Here is a 26,760-nt window from a genome sequence, read left to right as displayed (position 1 = left end):
ACACAGATGATGATTATGGTGATGATGATGATAACGTCCAATTAAAGAGATTTCCCGGAAGGAAATTTTATTTATTTTGTCCAATACACAATGCAACCCAACAGGACCGACACAGACTTCAGAGGATAATCAGAACTGCAGAAAAAACAATTGCTGCCAACCTGCCTTCCATTGAGGACCTGTATACTGCACGAGTCAAAAAGAGGGCTGTGAAAATATTTACTGACCCCTCACATCCTGGACACAAATTGTTTCAACTCCTACCCTCAAAACGTCACTACAGAGCACTGCACACCAAGACAACTAGACACAAGAACAGTTTTTTCCTGAACGCCATCACTCTGCTAAACAAATAATTCCCTCAACACTGTCAGACTTTCTACTAAATCTGCACTTCTATTCTACTAGTTTTTCTCATCATTCCTATCACCCATTTCCTCCCATGTTGACTGTATGACTATAACTTGTTGCGTATATCCTAAGATTTATTATTAATATTGCTTCTTCATTGCTTATTTGACCCCTGACAATCATTAAGTGTTGTACCACATGATTCTTGACAAATGTATATTTTATGTTATGTACGTTGAGAGCATATGCACCAAGACAAATTCCTTGTGTGTCCAATCACACTTGGCCAATAAAATTCTATTCTATTCTATGAAGGTTTTAGCGGGTATGTGTGTGTGTGTGTGTGTGTGTGTGTGTGTGTGTGTATATATATATATATATATATATATATATATATATATATATATATATATGTAGATTGTTCTGAGTTCGGGTTTTATATATATATAGAGAGAGAGACACTCAAAATATTACACGGGGCATATATATGGTATAGGAGATATAGGAGAGCAATAGGACAGGGGACGGAAGGCACTCTAGTGCACTTGAAGTCACCCCTTACTGACCTTTTAGGAATCTAGATAGGTGAACAGTGGATAATCTAGGGATAAAGTGTTGGGGGTTTGGGGATGACACTACGGAGTCCGGTAATGAGTTCCACACTTCGACAACTCGGTTACTGAAGTCATATTTTTTACAGTCAAGTTTGGAGCGCTTAATATTAAGTTTAAATGTTGTGTGCTCTTGTGTTGTTGTGGTTGAAGCTGAAGTAGTCGCCGACAGGTAGGAGGTTGCAGCATATGATCTTGTAGGCAATACTTAGATCTTATTTAAGGCGTCCTAGTTCTAGGCTTTCTAGGCCCAGGATTGATTCCATACAGGTTAATTTTGGTTTCTCCCAGGAGTGAAATCCGAGCAGGTTCTGACAATTTCTGAAGAACCGGTAACAGAAAATTTTGAGTAGTTTGGAGAACCGGCAAATACCACCTCTGGCAGAGCCCAAAGTAGAGTGGGAATGGAGATTTTGCAGTATCCTTCCCTCAAGAATGGGGATTTTGCATTATCCTTCCCTCAGGAATGGGGCGGGAATGGGGATTTTGCAGTATCCTTCCCTCAGGAATGGGGATTTTGCAGTATATTTCCCTCAGGAATGGGGCAGGGATGGGGTTTTGCAGTATCCTTCCCTCAGGAATGGGGATTTTGCAGTATATTTCCCTCAGTAATGGGGCAGGGATGGGTTTTGCAGTATCCTTCCCTCAGGAATGGGGATTTTGCAGTATCCTTCCCTCAGGAATGAGGCGGGGATGGAGATTTTGCAGTATCCTTCCCCTGCCACACCTACCAAGCCATGCCCATCAAACCACGCCCACAGAACTGGTAGTAAAATAAATTTGGATTTCACCACTGGTTTCTTCATAAATTCAGGAGATAAGGCAAGACTCCTCTATGTGCCTATTCACTTTAGCCAAGGACCAATTGTCTATCTGGTGAGACCCCCAAAGGGGCAGCACTTAGCCGAGCTGGGCTGAACCTGCAGAGGTTTCCTTGGATGGGAGACCAACAGTTAATCCCAGGACGAAAGGGAGGGTGGGACACTAGAAACTTGGAAAAGAATTGATGAAGTGGTTTATGGGACTCTATCTCCATTGTGCTGGCAAGATGATTTGTAGGGATATGTCAGAATGGGACAAAAGGACATTTTTATTTTGTGTGTGCGTGTATGTGTGCATACACACACACAAACACATATGGCCATAAGCAGTGAAAGGCTGCAAAAAAAATTACTACCATATTGTGGGGGTGGCTTATTATGTGGGGGTGGCTTGCCGGCCATGTGACCAGGTGGGAGTGGCTTGACGATCATGTGACCGGAGGTGGCTTAAAGGTCATGTGACTGGCTTAAAGGTGGCCAACTTGACGTCACTCACATCAAGGGTTTGGGTTAGGTTGCCTGGCCTCTCCTCACCTCATAGAGATACAATTTCCCTATCTATTTATTATTACTGAACATCCAAAATATACTATTTAATTCTAGGTGCGGCCTTCTGCCGCACGAATCCCAGCGACCGGTTAGGTGCCACAGAGTTGGCCTTCTCCGGGTCCCGTCGACTTAGCAATGTCGTTTGGCGGGACCCAGAGGAAGAGCCTTCTCTGTGGCGGCCCCGACCCTCTGGAACCAGCTCCCCCCAGAGATTAGATCTGCCCCCACCCTCCTTGCCTTTCGTAAACTTCTTAAAACCCACCTCTGCTGTCAGGCATGGGGAAATTGAGACATCTCCCCCGGGCCTATACAGTTTATACGTGGTATGTTTGTGTGTATGTTTGCTTTTAATAATGGTTTTTTTAGTGTTTTTAAATTATTAGATTTGTTACATTGTTCTTATTGTTGCTGTGAGCCGCCCCGAGTCTATGGAGAGGGGCGGCATACAAATCTAATAAATAATAATAATAATATGCCATATGTGTACATATATATTAAACACAAGCACACAAAAATGTACATTATCTGCTATATAACCTGTATGTGTATGTACACACAAACGCACACTCAGCTGTTCTAAAATTATACACATTCAACCTCATTTACTGCCATAGGAAAAACATACCCAGAGCCCAGAAGGGAGGGGGGAGGAAGAAAAAAACTCTAAATTTTTCTACCTGTTCTGCATACCTGACCATACCTGTAGGAGTCCATCACTGGTCATAAATGTGAAAATGGCTGTATGTCATTTTTTCAGTGCCGTTGTAACTTAAAATGGTCATTCCATGAAAAGGTACTGTACCTACCTGTGTATGGACACTTGCACACTGTGATTATTTATTATTTACTATCCAACTTGAGGATACCCCTAATGCAGTGTTTTTCAACCAGTGTGCCGTGGCACACTAGTGTGCCGCGAGACATGGTCAGGTGTGCCGCGAAGCTCAGAGAGAAAGAAAGCAAGAGAAAGAGAAAGCAAGAGAGAAAGCAATCAAGAGAGAGAGAAAGAAAGCAAGAGAGAGAAAGAGCGAGCGAGAGAGAAAGAGAACAAGAGAGAAAGAAAGCAAGAGAGAGAGAGAAAGAGAGGGAGGGAAGGAGAGAGAGAGAAAGACATAGAGGGATGTAGGGAGGGGGAGAGAAAGAGAACAAAAAAGAGAGGAAGGAAGAGAAAGAAAGAGGGATGGAGAGAGAGAGAAAGAAAGAGGAAGGGAGAGAAAGTGGGAGAGAGAAATAGAGCAAAAGGGAGGAAGAGAGAGAGATTTTTTTTGTCCAAACATTTTTAGGCCCCCCGCCCCCACACTCCATGTGCCCCAGGGTTTCGTAAATGTAAAAAATGTGCCGCGGCTCAAAAAAGGTTGAAAATCACTGCCATAATGGATGTCAACACTGTATTGTGCCAATTCCAAAGCAGAACATGGGATATCAGTTTTGAAAATGTTAAGGATGAAATCAGAAGAATTTAAAAAAGGCTTAAAATATTCTTTAATCTGGAAGGTGACAATTCTTTGGCTGTTAAGGTGCTCTAATGTTCATGAAATTCCTCTGAAACTTTTTTTTTATTTTAAAAAAGATCGACATTTCTTGTGTTAATTTGAGTACCGGTACTTGACTTTGCAATTTCGATTCTTCCTCCCCAAGAAAGATGCTTGAGACAACAGTGCAGCTTCTGTCCTTCATTGAAAATGTCAACTAAGTTTGAAAAATTAAAGAATAAGAAAGAAGCCACCTAAGCAAGCTCTCTAAAATAAATACAGAAGTTTTAAAATAGTTACATGAAAGTCTTGGCCCTGATCATTTTTGTTTTCTTCGCAACCAAGATGATAAAGTCCAGCAGACAATGAAAATGAAAGCAATCATATTTTTCATCCTGATTGGCTGTATTATTATTATTATTATTATTATTATTATTATCATCATCATCATCATCATTATTATTATTATATTATTATTATTATTATTATTTTGGATTTGTATGCCGTCCCTCTCCACAGACTCGGGGCGGCTAACAACAGTGGTAAAGCAACATGAACAATCCAATTAATAAAAACAACTAAAAACCCCTTATTATAAAAAACCGAACATACACATAAACATACCATGCATAACTTGTAGTAGCCTAGGGGGAAAGGATAACTTAACTCCCCCATGCCTGGCGACAAAGGTGGGTCTTAAGTAATTTGCGAAAGACAAGGAGGGTGGGGGCCGTTCTAATTTCTGGGGGGAGTTGGTTCCAGAGGGCCGGGGCCACCACAGAGAAGGCTCTTCCCCTGGGGCCCGCCAAATGACATTGTTTGGTCAATGGGACCCGGAGAAGGCCAACTCTGTGGGACCTTATCGGCCGCTGGGATTCGTGCGGTAGAAGGCAGTTCCGGATGTATTCTGGCCCAATGCCATGTAGGGCTTGCTAATAATATGTATGTATCCTTGCTAATAATTAAAGAGTAATTGTTCCAGAAAATTGTGCTGTAAATAAACAAGCAGAAGCTGAGGCTAATGGAAAAATGGATTTTTAGAAATTTGAGTCCTGATTTGAGCGATTCATTTGTCCTCCCTTCGTTTTCCTTCAAATGACAAGATACACCATTTTCTTCCCATTTATTTTCCGGGCTTTGAGTCCAAGGTGATGTCTACTTTTCCGCTCAGGAAGCCCGAAAAGGACACGATTAAAAAGTTCCGTATCTGGCGTCGATACCGGCCTGCAGGTGATGAAAGCCCATATCCGGCTGAATTTATGGAGGAGAAAATTAACCGCCTCGGCTTCGTTGGAAGGCTCTTCGTAAACGGGCTGCTTCGTGTCGTCATAGGCCGACATAATCACGGCCTGGAATAAATTGATCAAAACGCAAATCATCACCATCAAGAAGGAAGCAAGGAAAAGCCCGCCCAGAGCACGGTTGGATTGGAAAGCCGTGTCTTTAAAAGCGGAAACGCAGTAGGAAAACACGGTCTGTGCCGAATGGCTCATCATGTTGTAGTTCCATTCGTATTGGCCAAAGACGAGGTAGCCAAAAGCCATGTAGACGAAAAAGTAGACCGCTACCACTAAGGCCATGGAGCAGATCCCTGGCAGGGCGGCCAAAATAGACCTCTGGGCCAGGCGGACATCATAAAAGAAACGAGAGTACCTGAGCGTTTTCAGGACAATCAGAAAGGCCAGAAACCCTAAAGTGACCCTCAAAGTTTTATCAACGGAAGCCGCTTTATGGAAGGGGATGTATTGGTTTGGTTGACGGAGATAGAGCTCGATAAGGCTAGAAGCCAGCTTGAACTTGAACCCAAGTTGCAGAAGGAAGAAACAACACACCGCCTTTATGCCGAAGTTAATTAAATTGCAGATGTTTTTAAGGTAGTTGAGTCTCTCTTGCTCCACTACGCAAAACTCGTCGATGATGTAAAAAAATAGCATGTAGCCCACCAAGACGAAAACAAATTTTTCCCCTCCATCCAGATGCTTGAAAATGGGGAGTTTATATGAGTGGATCCACAAAGTTGTGTTAATAGGGCCTAAATTAGAAACTTCGAAGACCACCGATATGCTGCAAAACAAGTCCGTGTCACAGTTAAAAGCGGTCAACTCGACTATTAGCGCCCAAGTATTTTCATCAAGCCAGTTGTTTTCTTCCAAAGATACCATTTTGTTCATCGATTCAGAGATTGTCTCCTTGGGATGAAAATTGAAAGTATACCCTCCCGCTTCGTACGCGTTTCGCTCTCCGTAGGAGTCGTATCTCCAGGGATCTCTGACTTTGTGGTAAGTGAAGCCTGTGAAATTGCCCGAATGGTTCGCCACGGATTCATTAACTGGGTTATTCCATGACCCGAGATAGTTCCCATGATCCTCTTCGTCGACGCCATATTTGTGAAGGCAGTGGCTTTTACTAATCACAAATTTGTTCACAAAACTCTGCGGGTAGAAGCATTCTTTTTCGCTACGCTTCGCTCTTATCTGCCGCATTTTGGGTAAACCCAGGATTTTGGACCCGGTGTCTGGGAGAAAAGTTGGCTTCGGGGCGTTGTGAATTAATTGCAAAAAGACCTCTCTCAACCACTGGTGAATCTCCTTTATTTTGCTGACTTCAAAAAGCCCCGTAGACAATTTAGACTTCATATCTTGGTTGTAGTGAAAACTCGTGGTGTTTTCCATGGAGTAGGCAATGTTCAAAATGAGCATTAAGAAGACAAAGTGGCATAGGACATCCTTCAGGAAAATGAAGGCTTGGCGTCGGATCTTCTCCCTTTTCTTGAAAATGGTGATCTCGTCCTCTTCCAAGGGCTGGTACCGCTTGCTGCCTCTCATTCTTACAAGGTCGTAATGCAGTTCTCGCATGTCGTCAGCATTCATGCTCGCCTCGTTCAGTTTAATCTCCAGGAAAGTTTCTTTGATAGACCACGGAATGTTTTCGCAGGAGTTGGAATGAAGCGACTTTAAGGCCGCAAAGAAAAGGATGCTCAGCGTTTGAAGGAAGAACATGCTGACCAGGAGCGAGATGGCAGAGGCCGCGAGCCATCCTAAAGAGGTTCTGTTGCTCTGGGATGTGCCGTATAATATGATAGAAAAACAGGATGCGGCAGAAACAACCAAGACCAGCATCCATGAAACGTACTTGTTCCACCAAGATATGATCCGGGGTCTTTTGAAGAAAAGCATGCTGGGAGCATTGGGTGTCTTCATTGGGTGCTCTGCCCCCTTCTCCACGTACTTATTGTTAAAATTGAAGTTGGTACAGCCGACCTCTGAAGCCTCTTCCTCCGTTGAAATTATATTGGCATCGCCCTCGGGAATTGTGCAGTTGTATCGGCTTTTAGCTCTCTGCCGCCATCTAATATGTTTCTGGTCTGCCGTGTTTTGTGGATGGGAGGCGGTGGCAAAGCCGCCATCTGGGAAGCCGGTCTCTGGAGATTTCGAAGCGGTCTCTAGAAAGTAACATTTCTGCAACAGTTCTTCCCAGTTCCTCAGATTTCCAGGCGTTAAAGGAGGACACAGTTTCTGCTGAGTTTCAGGGGTCTTTTGGTCGGAAGGCTCGGCCTGCGAATATTTGAACAGAGCTGTTATAATCATCTGCAAAGGGACTGAAATGAAAGCGCTCTGCAGGCCTGTGGTCAGGAGCCTCAAATACTGCACATGCCATGGATGCATCTGCCGATCCACGTCAGCCTTGAAGAACATCATGTTGATTAGGAGGACGCAGAAGACGGTGGCTAAGCAGCAAGAGAGCCTTTGAAGTCTGTTGAAAGAGCCAGTGCACACGGGGGCCAAAAGGGAGAACCATAAGTGATTGTCCGCAAAATCCTTGGCAAAGCAGATGAGGAAGAAATCCATTTTGCTTAAAGGCTCCGACGGCTGGACCACAATGAAGACCCTCCCAATCAGACCATCGTCTCTATTGATAGCAAGCCATTTTCGGCATATGAACATCCAAGACTGCTTGGTGTACATGTTTTCTACCTTGACTCTACTCAGGAACCAGCTCGGGGAAGAGCCGGCGTTATCATGCCAAGCTTGAAGGCAATAGATGTCTCCCAGGTCATTCTTAGATGTCAGGAGAAAGGTATTGATGGACCCACGGAGGAAAGGCACATGTTTACGGTGGCTCAAGCGATGGACGTCGCTAACTGCTTGGTCCCCTACCAATTGGAAGAAAACAGAGGCTGTTGTTCCGGCTCCAAAGCGGCTGCCTGTATAGACAGTGACCAAATAGCAAACTTTATCAAAAGGATCGTTGTCAGGCAAGACAATGGCATGAGCTCTGCTTTCTACGTCGGCCTTGTCTTTCCTCAATGCCCAAATAGCCAACGGGATATAGGTCAGGAAAATGAAAGCTAGGGTCAAGATTATCACTGGGTTTTTCTGGATTTGAGCCAACTGGATCTTTCTAATCTCCGCTGGATCAGGATAGACGGTCACCTTCCCTGCTAAAAACGTGACGTTTCCTACGGAGGTACTTCCTGTTGGTGGGTCAACAGTCCTTGTGGTGCGCCTTTTGCCCGCACAGATGCAGTGCAGCTTTTGCCACGTAGTCTGAGGTCCGAGATGGCAATTATCTTGTCTCCAAAATGTCCGGTCGTCATCGAGATACAAGCAGTCCGCCGTAAACAGCACGAGGCCAAGTCTCTGTGAGCTGTGATCCCCCAGGAAGTGGTCACCTTGGAAAACGATGGAAATGTTTTGTTTTTCAGCTTTGCTGCCTCGGAATATGGATTTGAGTAACCTCTGCGATAGGCAGAAAACGTAAGGTATTTGAAACACACAGTGGTCACCTGTGTAATACTTAGTCTTTGAGACCACTGGCCTATTGTGGTAAATGCTAAAAACAGCTATGGGAGGGTGACGAAGTTTGAGACCCACGTATATAAAAACCTGGAAAGTGAGCTTTAGTTGCGTCACTATCTGGATTAAGATGTCTTTGGAGTTTCTACGGACTTCAAAACTGAAGCCTCCAGATGCTTCAGCGAAGTTTTGGCTGCGTTCCACCACCACCTCAAGGACAGCTGTCTTCTCCTCATTTCTGGCCAGGATCATTTCGGCCACCTCAGGCACGATTTCAATCACATCGCCATCGGGTTGAATCCCCACCATTTTGAACCCTGCCACCCTTGTGCTTATATTGTCCGAAGATGGCAACCAGAAAAGTGGATTCTCATCAAAGTCATAAAGTACCGTAGAAATGATCGCATCGTCAGGCAAACGGTCATATTCCGCCTGCTTCACTTTGGGATAGAAACAGTTTTGGCAGTCTCTTCTCTTAGCAGAAGTTTCAGAAATATCCCACTTTTCTTCTTTCCTTAATGTGATGGTACAGCCATCAGCTCCTATGATGGTTTCATGTTCTCCTGGGACTATGCCTTGTAAAAGGAGGTCTGCTAAAATTTCAGTGACAGACATGGATTCCTCAGCCACAATTCTATGGCTTTGTGGGGTTTTGAGTAGAGAAGCTTTCAGGACATTGGATAACCCCTCAAGAATAGCTGTTCCTAGGTCATAGATTTCCTTAGAACCTCCATTTTCTCTGTTACGTCTTCTCAACCCATCAGTCACGTCCTTGAGCTTACGGACTACAAGAAGCTGCGATTTCCCATTGACTTCCTCAATTTCTTGAGTGATCTGCAAAATACTTGCGATCACGTGGTTTGCCTCCACGATGTTTGTCGTTGGGATCCCAGCCAAATGATTTAAGAGAGTTTCACGCAGTTTGGTCTTAGAGGAGTGAAGTCTTGGGAGCACTTCCAGATCATTTAAAGCAGAAGCCACCATGTGGACGAAATATCCCACGCTAAAATAATTTCCACTGATAGGAGCGGATGTTAGGCTGTGCAATTCCTTCAATACAACGTCAGGTTCCTTGGCTTTCAGCGGGCTGTGTACTATGGTGGATAGTGTAATTTGGGAGTAAGCACCAAGATCATCATATACTTGGACATATAAGTCCAAGAGATATCGCTTAGAAGGTATACCAACGGGTAAAAAAGAAGGCGGACTTTTGGATCGATTGCCAAAATAAACAACGGTACCCAAAGTACTGTTTCCTCTAATGGGCATTTCCATTGAATCTAATGCTACTTTGACCTTATAGCTAAGAGGCAAATGTTGATCTCTAAAGCCACGACAGTGAACGGAGAATTTTGTTAGGAAAGCTATTCCCACGGGAGGGTTAAGGCTGCACTTTCCAAGCGCTGGTGGTATATTTACAACAAATGAATAGTTACAGAGCAATGGTTCGTGTCCCTCCAGGCTTACTGTTAATGCAAGTCTAAAGGAGAATTCTGACATAGGCATCAAACTCAACGGTTCCATACAGAGATATGGATTAGTTCTCCCTGTTGAAGTTTTGGAGGCCCAGTCAAACTGGAGCTCAGAGGAATTTCTTGAAAAAAGTGACCAGCGAAAACGAGGCCTATAAAACCTCCTGCAATTTTGGCATTTGCCAAGAAGGCAAAATCTTTCTGTGGGAATCACCAAACTTCCACAGTTCTCAACACAGGTGAGGGTCAGTAATAGCCATGCATCAGGCTGCACTTGGACTCTTTGTTCGGTCTGAGCCTGTCTCTTTCCTTTACGAACCACCAGGAGAAAATAGTAGGTGGCATTTTCTTGAAGTGTTCTAGGTAGAACCGTTTGTACCGGTTCGGAAGAAGTAGTCCATTTCAAATCTGCTTGATGTGGGTGACACTTCCCAGTCTCAGTCAACGTCATGGAAATATAGTCCGTTTTTTGTCTGGAGCAATACCAAGTGAAGGTGAGACCTTCAAAAGGTTGGGCAGCCTCTGGATCAGAAGAGGCAGATCCATTCAGAATCCATTGGTCGGAAAACCCAACTGTCTGCAAATCACCTCCAGCAATGACCGCCCAGAGTTTGTCGGGTCTAATCCTGACAAACACAGAATCGGAACCCTCAGCTTTCTCTAAAGTGTCCATTGTGATTAACGTTGTGGTCAAATTGAATAAATACAAGCCTTCATCCAGGCTATCAGCAGGAATGTTTAAGATGAAAAGATCTTTTTTCCCAACTCCAGGAGGATTCAAAGGTTTTGACCAGTCTGGACCAGTCTTCACATCTGGAAATTTGTAGATTCTCCACATTATATGTGTTTGTTTTGATTCTGGACAATTTGCCTCGATATCAGCTGAGAGAGTGAACGAGACCTTTTTGCTATAATTTAAAACAGGATTAGTATGACGAGATTCCTGGATTTTTACTCTTTTAAGGAAACAAAATCTTTGAAGGCAATCCACTGTAGACTTCAGGACCTTCGAGGTATAACTACTGACTTTGGTTTCTAAAACGATGCGTATTTGGCCGATGCGTGTACAATTGACTCGTGCTATGAAGCCTGCATATAAAGCAGGGTTAAAAGGAAGGTCAGATATAAAACGGGCCGCGTTTTTGACACGATCTCTATAACTGTAGATAGCATTCCTGAGAAGATCTTCCTTCTCTGCACCCAAACATTGTAGGTTGAAGGTCCACTTGTGCTGGAGTAAAGGATTCTGCAGAGGAATAAACCAAGCAATGAAGACCGAACTTGGCACAAACGAAGGGCCACTGTTGAAAATGTGAACTTCTACATCTTTCTCTGAATAAGACTTCAAATGGACTCCTTTTCGGTTAAGATACAGATGGATGCTGAACCTGTACCAGCACCAGTGGACAAATTCAATGGTGATCAAGTAAGAGAGACTTTGCTGTTGATAAAAATGGTGGTAAGTGTTGGGAGGAATGTGACCAGAAGAGCCTTTGATAAGATAGAAGAAACCCCACCGGTGGGTAAAAAAATAGGTGCCTGCCTTGATTTTCCGTGTGTTGACGGTAAGATAAGCCAGAGGTGGATTCTTGGTCCTTAGACCTAAAATCCCCCCTGAGAAATCTAACGCCCCACTCAAATCCCCAGATTCTGCCTCTTCAAGAACCAAAGAGAAACGAGCCACAACTTTGTTCCTGAAAGATGGCGGACTCGGAGCCATGGAGTAATTGTTCCGTAAAGCATAGGGGTTGTATGTAGTAGACCAGAACCTTTTGCCCTGAACATCCACCAGGCTGTAGATCTTTCGTTGGGACTTGGTTGAAGAGACATTCCAGAATAGACGGACAGTTCTATGAGGGATGCAGAGCAATTTGGAACGGGCGCTGTAGAGATGTAATAGGATGGGTTCCACCTGCACGTCCATAGTAGGCGTGACCAAAGGGCCTTGCTTGACACAGAAGGAAGGAAGGTGGGTGGAGTGCGCCATGAGATGACGCCTGAAATAGGAGGAGCGCCTGTAGTGATTACCTAGTGAAGAATATGGGTGATGGTTGATGGGAAGGAAAAAGGCTAGGAGGCCACCCGATCTATAACGGTTAAGAAGGCGCCATCTTGTTTTACCTAGGCGTGAGCAGCAGCTTAATTGAATTTGTTTCCATTGATGTTTGGGGAATGTGGATGGCCAGAGAAGGAACAGAGAGACATCTTGGCAATGCAACTTAATTCTCAGATGTTGGTGAAGATGACTACAGGAACAGGAGAAACCCTGGATTGCAATACGGGCGGAGATTGGAGAAGGACGGAGGTCACGTTCTTCAAAGACTAGTTCCAGCGCCCCACGTCTTGAGCACAGAAGCATATTGTGTCTCGAGATGGACCTCCAAACCCAACAGTGCGGTGGAGAAAACCCACCCCTCAGTTGCTTCCAAGCTCTTGAAAGAAGCTCTACACCTCTGAACCAACCATCCTCACAGTTAGTGTCCCATGAAGACGAGGTCTGGGGTTTGTCGTCTTCCTTCTCCCAATAGGTGTGGTTAGATGTCACCAGTGATGGGGCCAGGCATAGAGAAAGGACCAAGGGGAAACAAACCCTAAACATGAAGAAGAAATGCATCTGGAAAGGTTTGCGTCCAGAGCCTTAACTGCTGTGGATGGAATGACTGCAGGGATTCTAGAACTTGGCAACTGGGCAACCTCTGTTGGAGTTCTGCTGCATTGTATTTTTGAGCACCCTTTGATTATGTTACTCTTATAGGTCAGCGTTTGTTACTTTTTAAGATGTGTGGACTTAAAAGGGCTGGTTGGAGAATTGTGGGAGTTGAAGTCCACACAAAGTGGAGAGACACTGCACTAAGTGGCAGGAATTCCTTAGGATCTAGGGCAGAATTTTTCCCCAATGTCCTGAGAAATAGTCACAATAATGTTTTATTCTTGAATAAATTACCATATTTTTCGTAGTATGAGATGCACCATGTTCCTCCCTAAAAGAGGCTGATAATTTGGGTGGATCTTATACTCTGAATGTAGCTTTTTTTTCCCCCAGCCCCAATTAGCTGCTAATGATTTTTCCATCTCTTCCTTTGCAGGCTCTTTCATTGTTTGTCTCTGCGAATAATGTTTTCTAAGCCCTAAGTCTTTTCAGGGTTTTTTTCATTGCTCTAACTTGCTCCAAATAAGTTTCTTTACAGCCCTAACCAGGTGCTAACAATGTTCCCAGTTCCTACCAGCTTGCAAACTCTTGCATTGTTACTCTTTGAGAAGAATGTTTTCCAAGCCCTAAGTCTTTTCAGGGTTTTTTTCATTGCTCTAACTTGCTCCAAATAAATTTCTTTCCAGCCCTAACTGTTGTGTTTGGGCTTGGGCCAGCCGTTGCTCCCACAGATGAGAGAGATGCGGCACAAAGTGAGTGTGAAAGCCTGGCTGACAGCCAGGAAGACGTGGCAGACAGCCATGAGGATGAGGCCACTGGTTCAGAGAAGTTGGCAGACAGCACGCAGGACCCAGCAGACAGCCCAGGGGATTTGGTATGCAGTCCCTCAGACAGTCTCTCTTCCTCGGATTCCTCTGCAGACCAATTCATAGACATGCATAGCCAAAGAGCCATGCAAAGGAGGGCTCAATTGAAGGATTATTACAGGTGATCAGAGTAGCACCTGGGCTGGGTGTGGTTCTTATACTGAGGGCTGGGTGTGGTTCCCTTAATGAGGGCTAAAGGTATAAAAGGGAACAGAGGCAAAAGGCAAACTGTGGCTGTTTATCTGTGTTATTTTGTGGTTCCTGCTCTGAAGTTTCTGTTCTGTGCCTTTGGATTTCAACCCAGCCTTTTCAGGCACGTGGGAGGTGAAACCTCTGGGACTTGCTGTTTGCTCTAAAGATTCAAAGGACTCCTGAAACGTTTCTGCTCCATGCAGGTTGTCTTTGTTTGCTTTTTCCTGTGTTTTGTATTTGGCTGAATTATGCCTTGCACTATCATTATTTCCTGACACTAAGGACTGTTTTGGTTAACCCTTTTTTGTTTGTTTAATACAAGTTTGCTGATTAGGAGAGCACGTGTGTGTTTGATTTCTTTTCCTTGGACTGTTACGAATTGCCTGAGCCCAGTCAGGCAGAACACTAACCAGGTGCTAACAATTTATTTATTCAATTGTTAGCCATAACAATTACAACATGTTAGCCATAGCTATGTTCCCAGCTCTTACCAGCTTGCAAGCTCTTTCATTGTTACTCTCTGCGAATAATGTTTTCCAAGCCCTAAGTCTTTGCAGGGTTTTTTCCATTGCTCTACTTGCTCAGAATGTATTTTTCCAGGTGCTAATGATGTTCTCAACTCTTACTGGCTTGCAAGCTCTTTCATTGTTACTCTCTCCAAATAAGGTTTTTTAAAGCCCTAACCAGGGGATAAAATAATGTGCTGAAGCTGACCAGACGAAGGACGCTAGCCAGATGAATACCGGGTAAGCAGATTATTTTCCCTATTTTCCTCTCCCAAAATTAAGGTGCGTCTTATACTCTGAAAAATACAGTATTATCACCATCACCCACAACATCAACATCAACATCATGTGCTTTACATCAGTTAAATTAGATTGTGATGATATTTTAAGAATTCTTAAATTTAATACTGACTCAGCCTTCCATCCTTCTGGAAATGATAATCCTGAATATTGGAGGGCAAAATGCTGACTCTGTAAACCACTTAGACAGGGTAAACCGCAAGAGTCCTGACGCGAGTGAGATTTGGGAGAAATTTGCCAATATCCACACATGTGTGGAAGCAAAAAAAGATGAAAATCGTCCAAATCTCACAGGTTTGTGGACACTCGCGCAAGACTTCTGTTGCTGTGCATGCACAGCAACCTAATCTTGTGTGAGCAAGCATTAGCGTTATACGTGCGCGCATGGAGAGTACCGTTAGCACTGGCGGATAGCAGCACATAATTTCTGTGAAGCAGTATAGCATACCATATTTTTCCTATTATAAGATGCACCAGGGGCTGGGGGAAGGCAAAAATGACCCCGTTTTTGGCAAAAAAAGTCCCTATTTTTTGCAAGAAGCGACCCTATTTTTGGCAAAAAACGTCCCTGTTTTTTGCAAAAATGGGGTGTCCAGAGGGTTTGGGAGACCTGTAGAGAGCTCCTGGGAGCTGCAGGAAGGAAAAAACTCACACTCACTCATGCCCTCATCACCTCGAGGTTCGACTACTGTAATGCTCTCTACATGGGGCTACCTTTGAAAAGTGTTCAGAAACTTCAGATCGTGCAGAATGCAGCTGCGAGAGCAGTCATGGGCTTCCCTAAATATGCCCATGTTACACCAACACTCCGCAGTCTGCATTGGTTGCTGATCAATTTCCGGTCACAATTCAAAATGTTGGTTATGACCTATAAAGCCCTTCATGGCATCGGACCAGAATATCTCCAGGACCCCTTTCTGTTGCATGAATCCCAGCGACCGGTTAGGTCCCACAGAGTTGGCCTTCTCCAGGTCCTGTCGACTAAACAATGTCGTTTGACGGGACCCAGGGGAAGAGCCTTCTCTGTGGCGGCCCCGAACCTCTGGAACCAACTCCCCCCAAATATCAGAGTTGCTCCCACCCTCCTTGCCTTTTGTAAGCTCCTTAAAACCCACCTCTGTCATCAGGCATGGGGGAACTGGGATATTCCCTTCCCCCTAGGCTTATAAAATTTATGCATGGTATGTCCGTATGTGATTGGTTTCTTAAATTGGGGTTTTTTACATTACTTTTAACATTAGATTTCTTCATATTGTCTTTTTAATGTTGTTACCCGCCCCGAGTCTACGGAGAGGGGCGGCATACAAATCTAATAAATAAATAAATAAATAAATAGCAGCACATCACTGCTGTGAAGCAGTTTATACCATATTTTTCCTATCATAAGATGCACCAGGGGCTGGGGGAAGGCAAAAATGACCCCGTTTTTTTGCAAAAAAAGAGCCTATTTTTTTTGCAAAAATTGGATGTCCAGAGGGTTTAGGAGACAAAGTAGAGAGCTCCTGGGAGCTGGGGGAAGGAAAAAAACACTCTGTTTTTTGTGCAAAGTGGCATATTTCTCTCCAATTTTTTTGCAAAAATGGGGGTGTTTTTGCCTTCCCCCCAGCTCCTAGGAGAACCCTGCAGGCCTCCCAAAATCAGGCCTCCCAGCAGCCAGTTAGGTCCCACAGAGTTGGCCTTCTCCGGGTCCCGTTGACTAAACAATGTCATTTGGTGGGACCCAGGGGAAGAGCCTTCTCTGTGGCGGCCCCGACCCTCTGGAACCAACTCCCCCCAGATATCAGAGTTGCCCCCACCCTCCTTGCCTTTCGTAAACTCCTTAAAACCCATCTCTGCCGTCAGGCATGGGGGAATTGAGATGTCTCCCTCTGGCCTTTATATTTTATGTATGGTATGTTTGCGTGTATGTCTTGTTTTTAAATAAGGGGTTTTTAGATATTTTTAAATATTAGATCTGTTATTAGATTTGCTATTGTACATTGTTTTTATTATTGCTGTGAGCCGCCCCAAGTCTACCGAGAGGGGCAGCACACAAATCTAATTAAAAATAATAATAATAATAATAATAATAATAATTATTATTATTATTATTATTATTATTATTATTATTATTATTATTATTATTATTATTATTATTATAGAGGGGCAGCATACAAATCTAATAAATAATAATAATATAATTATAATAATAATAATAATAATATAATAATAATAATATTATAATTATAATAATAAAATAATAATAATATTATAATTATAGTTTATGTTTTTATATTTTATGTATGGTCTGTTTGTGTGTATGTCTTGTTTTTAAATAAGGGTTTTTTAGATATTTTTAAATATTAGATCTGTTATTAGATTTGTTATTGTACATTGTTTTTATTATTGCTGTGAGCCGCCCCGAGTCTACGGAGAGGGGCAGCATACAAATCTAATTATTATTATTATTATTATTATTATTATTATTATTATTATTATTATTATTATAGAGGGGCGGCATACAAATCTAATAAATAATAATAATAGTATAATAATAATAATAATATAAATATATTATATTATTATTATTTATTAGATTGGTATGCCGCCCCTCTCCCTAGACTAATAATAATAATAATAATAATAAACAAGAAAAGGCAATGATAATATCAATCAAGACTTAACTGAACAAAACTACCGTATTTATTGAAATAAACTTGAGAAGTTTTAACACAGAAGTGACTGATTAAAAAAGAACTTTCACTTCACTACTTTTCATATATTCATATAACAGAAAAAGGGGCAATCCTAAAAAAAAGTCTCCTAAGATAAGTAACTGTGGATAAAGAAAGGGACGATAGGAACCGGGCAAGACAATCAGAAGGGAAAAAGTTCAAGATTTCGGTAAGACAGTACTCCATGTATCAGGGGGTATTAGTAAGAGAGGAGATCCAAAGCATAAGTGAGAGGCTGTGAGTTGAAGCCTCGTGATTCTTTCACATGCCTCACAGGCAGGAAGCACATTAAAAGGGGCCAACCAGGTAGTCACGGCCGCCATTTTGAATTTCTTGATCCTTATACCTCCATCTCCTCAGGAGATTCCCCTACAAATATTGCTTCGCTCTGGATATTCAGTGTTTCTCCACATTCTACAGGCATTTTGGTTCTCTGTAGCAGCTGGTCTTGGTGTGGAGGACTTTCCACCAGTGTGTTGAACTTCCAAAACGGGTACAGCATGGATTGGCCTCAGTGAAGGAACTAGTGACCAAAAACGTACTTGGGTTTTTCTCGTTTCTGTCTTGTAAACTTGGTTTTTTTTCCATTTAGCACAATGGGATTGGATGAGTTGGTCAGACCATAGTTTACTTTCTTCTGGATAGATTTTGAGCAAGTCGAATGTCTCCTTAGAAAAGACTTCACTCCTATTCAATGTCACTCAGCCTGTTTGCTGATGAAAATGAGATTGGACACTAGCCCCAAACTAAGAACTCAATTACTGTGTGGTTTCCAGAATAACATAGAATGTCCATTTTATATCAAAACAACGGGATGAGAATAGAAGACGGTTTGGGAATTCAGTATGATCCAAAGGAATAGCCCAAGGAAATTAATTAATGCGTGCTTCCGATCGTTTTCCTTAAATAACAACATAAAGCTTTTCGTTCCTCCCCAAGCGTTTTTTCAAGGTTTTTTTTCCACGTTTCTTAAATTTCCCAAACAGCACAGCGTTAAAAACATCCGTCTCCCCTTTTGTGTAGGCGCCAGTGCTGGCAAAATACCACATTCTGTATATCTTCTGGAGTATAAAATACATGACCTCTGCTTCGTTGGAAGGCTGATTGTAAACAACTTCCTTCATGTCAGAGTGAGTTGACATGATGATGACTTGGCTTAAATTGACAAAAACGCAGATCATCACCAAAAGGAAAGATCCTAAAAAAAGGCCCCCTAGAATTTTGTCAGACAAATATTCCGTGTTCTTAAATGATAAGGCACTATACGACAAGATGGTCGTGAAGGAATACATCAGACTGCGGAAGTTCCATTCATGTTGGCCAAATCCTATATATCCAAGTGCAATATAGGCATTGAAAAACACGACACCCATTACGAACGTATTGATGATACTAGGAAGGGCTGTTTTGAGGGTTTTTTGGGCTAAGCGTAAATCGAACAGAAATCTGGCGTAGCGATAGGTTTTCAGAACCAGGAGGAAAACCAAACTTCCCAGGACGCCTCTGACTGTCTGGTCGAACTGGGAAGCCTTATGGAATGGAGTGAACTGTTGAGAATGAAGCAAGTAAAATTGCACCAAGTCAGAAGAAAGCTTGAATTTGAACGAAAACATCACCAGGAAGAGGACGCAGACTGTTTTTATCCAAAAGTTGATCAGGTTTGTAGCGACGGTAAAGTAGCTCGGCCATTCTTGGTACACCATGCGAAATTCGTCAGCAATATAAATAACGAGTATGTATATCGTCAGGCAAAATAAGAAAATCTGGCCCACGTTCTGATGCGTGAAAAACGGGAGTTTGTAAGAATGCACAAAGAGACTGGCATTTACAGGACCGAGTAAAGAAGGTTCGAAAATGACGGAAATGCTACAGAACATATTGGCGTCGACGTTAAAAGCTGTCAGTTCGAAAATCACGGCCCACGTCTTGTTATCGATCCAGCTTTTCGCTTCCAAAGTTTCCAACCTTTTCGTTGAATTCACTCGCGGTTCTTCGGGGAAGAAATAAAACGTATACCCACTGGAAAGATAGTCACCTAATTGTCCATGGGAGATGTACTCCCACTGGGAACTACTTGGCTCGTAACTGAAGCCTAAAAACTCAGCACGGTTCTTGGGATGTGATTTGTCCGATGGAGTTGACCACGAGCCCTCGTAGTTAGTTTCATCTTCCTGGCTAGATCCATATTTGTCCTTGCAGCGAACAGTATACAGCAAAAATATGTTTTTCAATTCGTGGGGAAGGGCACACCGCTCCAAAGATTTCGTTCTTATTTGCCTCATTCTGGGCAATCCCAGGATTTTGGACCTCGTGTTCAGAAGATAGCTTGGGTGATAGGGGTTGTGTATCAGCGGCAGAAAGCTGTTGTTTACCCATCTGTAAACATCTTGTGCATCATTCAAATTAGCTAACCCGGTAGAAAATTTCCGAGATATGGCTCGGTTGTAAAAGAAGGCGTTAGTAACATCGATCGGGTGCGAGATTAGGAAAATTAAAGCCAAGAAGATAAAATGGCAGATCATGTCCTTTACGTATTTGTAGGCTAGATATTGAACCAACTTCTTCTTTTGCATGGCTGTAACCTCTTCCTTTTTTATGGGCTGGTATTCCTTGGACACTCTCAGCTCCACCAGCTCATTGTGCAGCTTCGCCATCTCATCTGCTTTCATCGTTCGTGGTGTATACTTCATATGTTCGTAGCGTTGCCATGGGATGTCGGCACAGTATTTGGCCAAACAGATATTCCAGCCGGAGAAAATAGCGATTTGTAAGACCTCAACGACGCTCACCAGGAGACAGAATGATATCAGGGCAGCTATTAACCATTCAGTGGATGTTTTGTGATCAAAAGACAGGCCAGTGGACGTGATGAAAAATGATGCTACCCCAGATACGAGGAAGACAAAGACCCATGCAGTGAAACGCAGAAATCTACGCCATTTCGATGTCTCAGTTTTACCCAAAGTCGCTTTCTTTTCTGTGGCATAATTATCACTCATTTTAAAAAGGGATCTCATCTCTGAAAGTTGGGTGCCTACTTTAAGGAGGCTTTCGGGCAAGCTGGTGAAGCTTTCTTTTCTCCGGCCCTGAGTGATTTTTAACTTGGAAGACCCCTTCGTGGAGTATCTAAACAAGCCCACTGCAACCCATCCCACCGGAATGGAGATGAGAGCGCCAAGGACACCGGCTGCTATGCACTTCAAATACTGCAGCTCTAGGAGATAAACCTGTTCTTTGTTCTTAGTGTTGAAGAATATCGTGTTGACCAGCAGGGAGGTCAGAAGTATCTCCAAGCAGCAGGAGAGCCTCTGGAACCTGTTCCAAGAGCTGTCAAGGCTACGAACAAAGATAGAGAACCAGAGGTGGTCTTGGAACCAGTGGTAGCTAAACATTATCAACAGGTAATCAATTCTGCTGATGGGGACGCGTGGATCCGTGACCTCAAAAACCCATTCTATTTGGTAGTTGTTCCTGCCGAGGGCCAACCACTTTCTGCACAGAAACAACCACGTCTGGTTTGTGTCTACGCTGAGGATTCTGACACGGCTCAAGTACCAGTTAGGACCGAAGCCACAATAATTGTGCCAGATGTGGATAGACACGAGATCTCCCAAATCTTCCTCGGTGGTTAGCATAAAAGTATCGGTGCAGCTTTTTTGAAGGATCTCTGGAAACGAAGGATGCTTTAAGAGATGCACGTCGCTCGATCCATTCTGGCCAATCAGCTCAATGAACACATCTGCTTGGGTCCCTGAACTTGGGCGGCTCCCAGTGTAGGTGGTCACCAGGTACCTCGCAGTGTGAAAGGGGTCGTTATCTGGCAAATCTATAATCTGCTCTTCAACATCAGTCCTGTCTTTTCTTGTCGCCCAGACAGCCAAGAAAATGTAGATTAGGAAAACAGCAAGCACAACCGACCCCGGGACAGGGTTCTCTCCGGGTGGTTGTAAGAGGAATGTTTTCATGTCAACTTGGTTGGGAAATAGAAGTAACTTGCCAGCCAAAAATTGGATTCCGGGTCCTGAAGCCCTTCTTGAACTGGATCTCGTTGGCTTTGCGCTGTGTTCTTTCGCTTTGCAGACACAGTGGATTTTCGACCAGCTGGTTTGAGGTCCTAGGCTGCAGGTGTCTTCTTCCCACTGACCCTGAGTGTTTTCAAGAGACAAACAGCCTGCTGCAAAGACAGCGACACGGAGAGATTTCGCAGTCGGGTGCCTCACAATTGAGTGGGACTGCAAGACAACAGAAAGGTTGAGTGTGTCTGCTCCCCTTTTGTAGGCTGAAGGCCAAAACAATGACTTTGGAAGGCAAAGGATATAAGGAACCTGGAGAGCACATCCAGTGATAATTGCATCCTTTTGGATGACCGTTGGAGGACTTAAATAAGAAGCATTATATAAAACTAAGGGGGGGTGACTCAGATTATCTAAGTAGATAAACACCTGGAAAGTAATTTTCACTTTGGGCACAAGTTGGATAAAAATATCACTGGGGTTTCTTTTAATTTCCAAGCTGAAGCCACCCATCGTTTTAGAAAGCTTTTTATCTGGCCCTATGGTCAGCTCGAAGATGGCCGTGTCTTTCCTAGTCAAGGTCATTTCAACCACATCGGGAACGGTGGTGGTGAGGCCTCCTTTAGAATCGGTCCCCACCATTTTGAAACCCGCCACCGTTGTGCCAATATTGTCAGCAAAAGTCAACCAAGGAAAAGGATTCTGTTCAAATTCATAGAGGATGGTGGAGATGACATTATCTTCTTCTAACTCCACACGAGAGCCCCGCTTCAGTTTTGGATAAAAGCAGCTCCTGCATTGCTTCCTGTTTGAGAAAGTTCCAGAAACGTCCCGTGTTTTGTCCTTCCGAAGGAGAATGGACCAGTTTCGGGCGGCCATTTTAGTTTCGTGTCCACCAGGGACTTTACCTTGTAAAATGAGATCTGCTAATATTTCGGTCACAGAAATAGCTTCTTTAATGGCATCCGCGTTAGGATTCCTGTGATTCGAGAGGGAAGCATCCAAGATATTGGACACCCCTGCAAGAATCCCATTGCTAAGAATCTCAGTTTCCTTTGAGCCCAAGCCTCGATCCCTGTGTCTCCTCAGAGCTTCGCTGACTGTTTTTAATTTTCTTACTGCAAGCAGCTGGGATATTTTATTGACTTCCGCGATTTCATGCGTTGCTTGACAAATGCTTAAGATCGCCTGATTGATTTCCCCGATACTCGTGCTAGGAATGCTTGTGGTTATATTAAGGAGGTGTTGGCGCAAATCTGCTTTAGAAACACGAGTGGAGAGTGAAGCTTCAATATTGTTTAAGGTCGAGGCTGCCATGTATACAATATAGCCTATATTCAAGTAATCCTTGGCGATGAGCAACTTGGTCATAAGGGCACTTGATCTATTGATCAAGTCATGTAGTTGTTGATGGAGGGCCGCATTGGTTGTTGGTTGTCTTTGATCCAGCACCATTGCTTGCAATGTAACTTGAGAAGAGGCACCAAGGCTATCGAAAACTTGAACGTATATACTCAAAGTAGAGTTTTGTGATAGTCTCCCAGGAGGGAGGACAAACCAGGGAGTTTTGGATTCATGTCCAGCATAGATAATTATCCCCAAAGTATTATTTTGAATTGAGGATATGGAGCTAATCGCCGTTTGATCTGAGGCTGCCATTACTTTGTAGGAAAGAGGCTGATTCCTGTCTTCAAATCCATTGCACCGGATAATGAATTTGGTTAGAAAAGCTATTCCTTTCGTTGGGTTAAGGAGACATTTTCCTATCTGCGGTGGAGCATTAACGTAAAAAGAATATTCACAACTAGAGGACTGTCCATCTTTGGTGACGACCTTTAGGCTCAAAATATAGGACTCTTCTGCCATGGAGACCAAAGCCAAGGCTTTAAAATGTAGATATGAGCTTGATCTCCCGGTAGTTGTTCTGGAAGACCAGTCAAATTTGATTTCATGGGACTGGGCCGAGCGCAGTGACCAATAATACGAGGGTTTGGTTTTTCCACAGTTCCCACATTTTCCAGACAGAGAAAATCTTTCTGTTGGAATTAATGATGTTCCACAATTTTCAAGGCATGCAATGCTCAGAACGAGGGAGCCATGAGCCCGTACGTGGATGGTTTGTTGAGCTTGAGATATCCTGCTACCATGTCGAACTAACAGGAGAAAATGGTATGTATTATTGGCCTGTAGAGTTTCAGGAAGTACTGTCTGAATCGAATCGGAGGACGTGGTCCATTTCAAATCCACCTGATCTGGGCAACATTTCCCAACTGTGCTGAGGGCCACTGACGTATAGTCTGTTTCCTCTTTGGTGCAATACCAAGTATAAGACAGTCCCTGAGACAGACTGACCAGCTGACCATTGGACAGGACAGATCCTTTTAGAATCCACCGATCGGAAAACCCAATGGACCTAAAGTGGCCTCCTGTGATGACAGCACTCCAATTATCTGACCCAACCTCTATCAACACTGCATCCGAGCCCTCTATCTTCCGGGGGGAAGTGGATGAAATTAACCGCACAGTAAAATTAAAAAGATACAGGCCCGCATTCAAGCTGGAGCAAGGGATTTTCAGTCTGATGAAATGTCTTCCTTCAATGCCAGGTGCATTTAAAGGTTTGGACCAGTCTGGCTTATCTGACAGATTAGAGACTTTGTAGATGTTCCAACTCACTTTAGTTGTCTTCGGGCCTGGACAATTGACCCGCATGTCTGCCGCCAGTGTAAACCCAATCTCCTGTGGGTAATGCAGGACGTGTCTGCCATTCGCTGTCCGGATCCTAACTTTGGGAATGGTGCATGTTTTTTGCCGGCAAGCAAGTTGAGATTCTATGACCTTCAAGGTGTAAATGTTAAACCTCGTCGTGAATACAATGGGAATTTTAATACTCTTTTTGCATTTCACTCTGGCAACAAATCCCACGTGCGAGGCAGGGTGGAAAGCTAAGGCAGAATCAGGAAGGAAATGAGCTGCATTTCGGTTCCGGTCAACGTAGGCAAAACTGTGGTTTTCCACCAGATGCCCGCCCATGGAGTTGAAAACTTGAAGGTCGAAGGCCCATTCACACTGCAAAAGAGGATGCTGCACAGGGATGAACCACACGACGTAGACCAAGCTATTGTCAGGAGAAGTGCTGTTGAAGACATAAACGTCCGCCTCCTTTTCCCCGAGAGATTGAAAGAGGGCCTCTTTCCGGTTCAGATAAATATCCAGGCTGAAGGTAGATAACTGCAGCTGCCCGAATTTAACCGTAATCAGGTAAGTGAGGCCCGCTTGCTGATAAAGTACATAGCAGAGGCTGGAGTTCTCCACAAGGCCCTTGTTCGAGTTGACTTTTTGGGTAGAATAGTAGAGGCCTTGGGCCCGGGTAAAAATATAAGTGCTAATTGTGTTTTCCTGTGGGTTGAGTCTTACGGAAATTGAGCTTGTCTTACTTCTTCTGAAAATCAGGGTCCCGTTGGAGAAATCGAGTCCTCCTTCCCCTCTCTCTGATATTCTCTGGCTGGTGCGGAAGTACACACTGGCCACAACTCTGCCCTTGGTCTTGTGTGATGCGGGCGCAGCGCAGAAACGGCTGTGCAGGCCAAATGGATTGTAATCATAGGAATGGGACCAGTCTAAGGATCCTTGCGTGTCCAGGAGTTGGTAGGCTACTATTTCTGGACTGAGCTGCTCCAGGTTCCAGGAGAAGCTCAGGGCCCCTTGCGACGGTCTCTGCAGTTGGGAGGTTACCCTGAAAACGAAGAGCAGAGCAGGCTCCACAAAGAAATCCAGGCTGAGGCTCCTCTGGGGACCCGGCTTATAGCTGACGGAAGCAATGTAGGATCCGCGGAGTGGGTACTGCACAGTCAAGTGGTAGCTGTAGTAAGGCGTGCAGACCTGGTTCAGTTTGGCGCTGGGAGAGTCACTGAGTCGGAGGGGCTCATTGTGCTGGTTGGTGGGAATAAGGAGGGCCTCGGGAAGACCCCCTCGGCTCTCGAAGTGGTAGAGCCAGGCCGAACTCTTGAGGCGCGCACACCAGCCCAAGCGCACCGGCTGACTCTCCAAAATGGGAAGCGTGCGAGGCTGCAGCAGGAAGAGATGGACATCTTGCCCCACCACCTCGATGCTCAGGTTGTGATACAAGCACAAGGGAGACAAGCAGGTAACCGAGATGCACTGCATGGAGATCCGGATACTAGCCCACGGTGGAGGGGGGCTTTCCCGTGGCAGGCCAGGATCGAGCATCAACTCACCGGCCCATGAAGTCGTCTGGTTGACCAGGATGTCATCCCGATACCAGTGGCAGAGAGGGGGCACGGATGACTCTCCCCCGTTGATGTTTCGCTGGGGGGCTTTTGAGTAGTTCAGCGCCACGTATCTGTCCCAAAGACACGAGACCCGGAAAGGGCAGTCTTGTTTTTGATAGACGCGGTTCTCGGGCTTGGCACAAGTGACTGACAACGGCGGTGGCATGAGGTTAAGCTGTGCTGCCAGGGTGGTGGGGCAGCCACCAAACCAGCAGGGAAGGGAGAGCAGAGGCCAAAGGAATAGCCAGGCTCTGGCAAGGAAGAAAACGGTTTCGGTAGCTCCAGCCATCATGCCAACTGTCGCTTAGTAACCGTAGAGATCCCAACAGGAGGAAGTGAGGCAGAAGAATTCTAGAATCTTTCTTCGGTTTCCACTTTCAGGCAAGAATTTTTATTTATTTTTTTCACTCCAGTCACATCTACAAAATAACATACCATCAACCTGAAAAATTCATTACAATAATTATTTCTTTGAACTTTGGTATTCACGATCCATCTAATTAATTAATTAATTTATTCATTCATTCATTCATTTATTTATTTATTTATTCAATTTTTATGCCGTCCTTCTTCTTAGACTCAGGGCGGCTTACAACATGTTAGCAATAGCACTTTTTAACAGAGCCAGCCTATTGCCCCCACAATCTGGGTCCTCATTTTACCCACCTCGGAAGGATGGAAGGCTGAGTCAACCTTGAGCCGGTGATGAGATTTGAGCCGCTGACCTACAGGTCCACAGTCAGCTTCAGTGGCCTGCAGTACAGCACTCTACCTGCTGCGCCACCCCTGCCTCCAATACAATTGACAAGAGTAATTATTCAAATTTCCACTTTCAATATGGCCAGCAAAATTCATCACCTATGATCAATGAAGGGCTGCAAATTTTTTTACTATCACACTGTGGGTGTGGCTTATTTTGTGTGTGTGGCTTGCCAGTCATGGGACCAGTTAGGGTGGCTTAAAGGTCATGTGACTGGCTTAAAGGTGGCCCACTTGATGTCACTCAAGTCAAGGTTTTGGGTTTGGGTTAGGGTTAGGGTGCCTGGCTTCTCCTCGCCTCAAAGAGATACAATTTCCCTATTTACTATTACTGAATATCCAAAATATACTGTTTAATTCTGTGCACACTGCTCAAAAAATAAAGGAAACACTTAA

At 44.1% G+C, this 26,760-nt stretch overlaps 2 protein-coding genes across 2 annotated transcripts; both read right to left on the bottom strand.

Moving 5' to 3' along the window:
- Positions 1-4,895: 4,895 nt before the first annotated feature.
- LOC139168933 (polycystin family receptor for egg jelly-like) lies at positions 4,896-12,686 on the bottom strand. Its single transcript, XM_070754714.1, has one exon. The coding sequence runs from the start codon at positions 12,684-12,686 to the stop codon at positions 4,896-4,898; it is 7,791 nt and encodes a 2,596-aa protein (XP_070610815.1).
- A 5,516-nt stretch (positions 12,687-18,202) lies between these two features.
- On the bottom strand, positions 18,203-25,771 carry LOC139168932 (polycystin family receptor for egg jelly-like). The gene has a single exon (XM_070754713.1). It carries the CDS (start codon positions 25,769-25,771, stop codon positions 18,203-18,205), a length of 7,569 nt encoding a protein of 2,522 aa, XP_070610814.1.
- Between the last annotated feature and the right edge of the window lie 989 nt (positions 25,772-26,760).

The sequence above is a fragment of the Erythrolamprus reginae genome, chromosome 6 (assembly GCF_031021105.1).
Source record: "Erythrolamprus reginae isolate rEryReg1 chromosome 6, rEryReg1.hap1, whole genome shotgun sequence".
NCBI classification, from domain to species: domain Eukaryota; kingdom Metazoa; phylum Chordata; class Lepidosauria; order Squamata; family Dipsadidae; genus Erythrolamprus; species Erythrolamprus reginae.
Note: the sequence above shows the minus strand (reverse complement) of the source record. Positions and strands in the feature narration are given on the sequence as shown.

Bases quoted from the DNA above. Each gene is read 5' to 3' on its own strand.
- LOC139168932 (XM_070754713.1), bottom strand. From the start codon at position 25,771: ATGCCACCGCCGTTGTCAGTCACTTGTGCCAAGCCCGAGAACCGCGTC.
- LOC139168933 (XM_070754714.1), bottom strand. From the start codon at position 12,686: ATGCATTTCTTCTTCATGTTTAGGGTTTGTTTCCCCTTGGTCCTTTCT.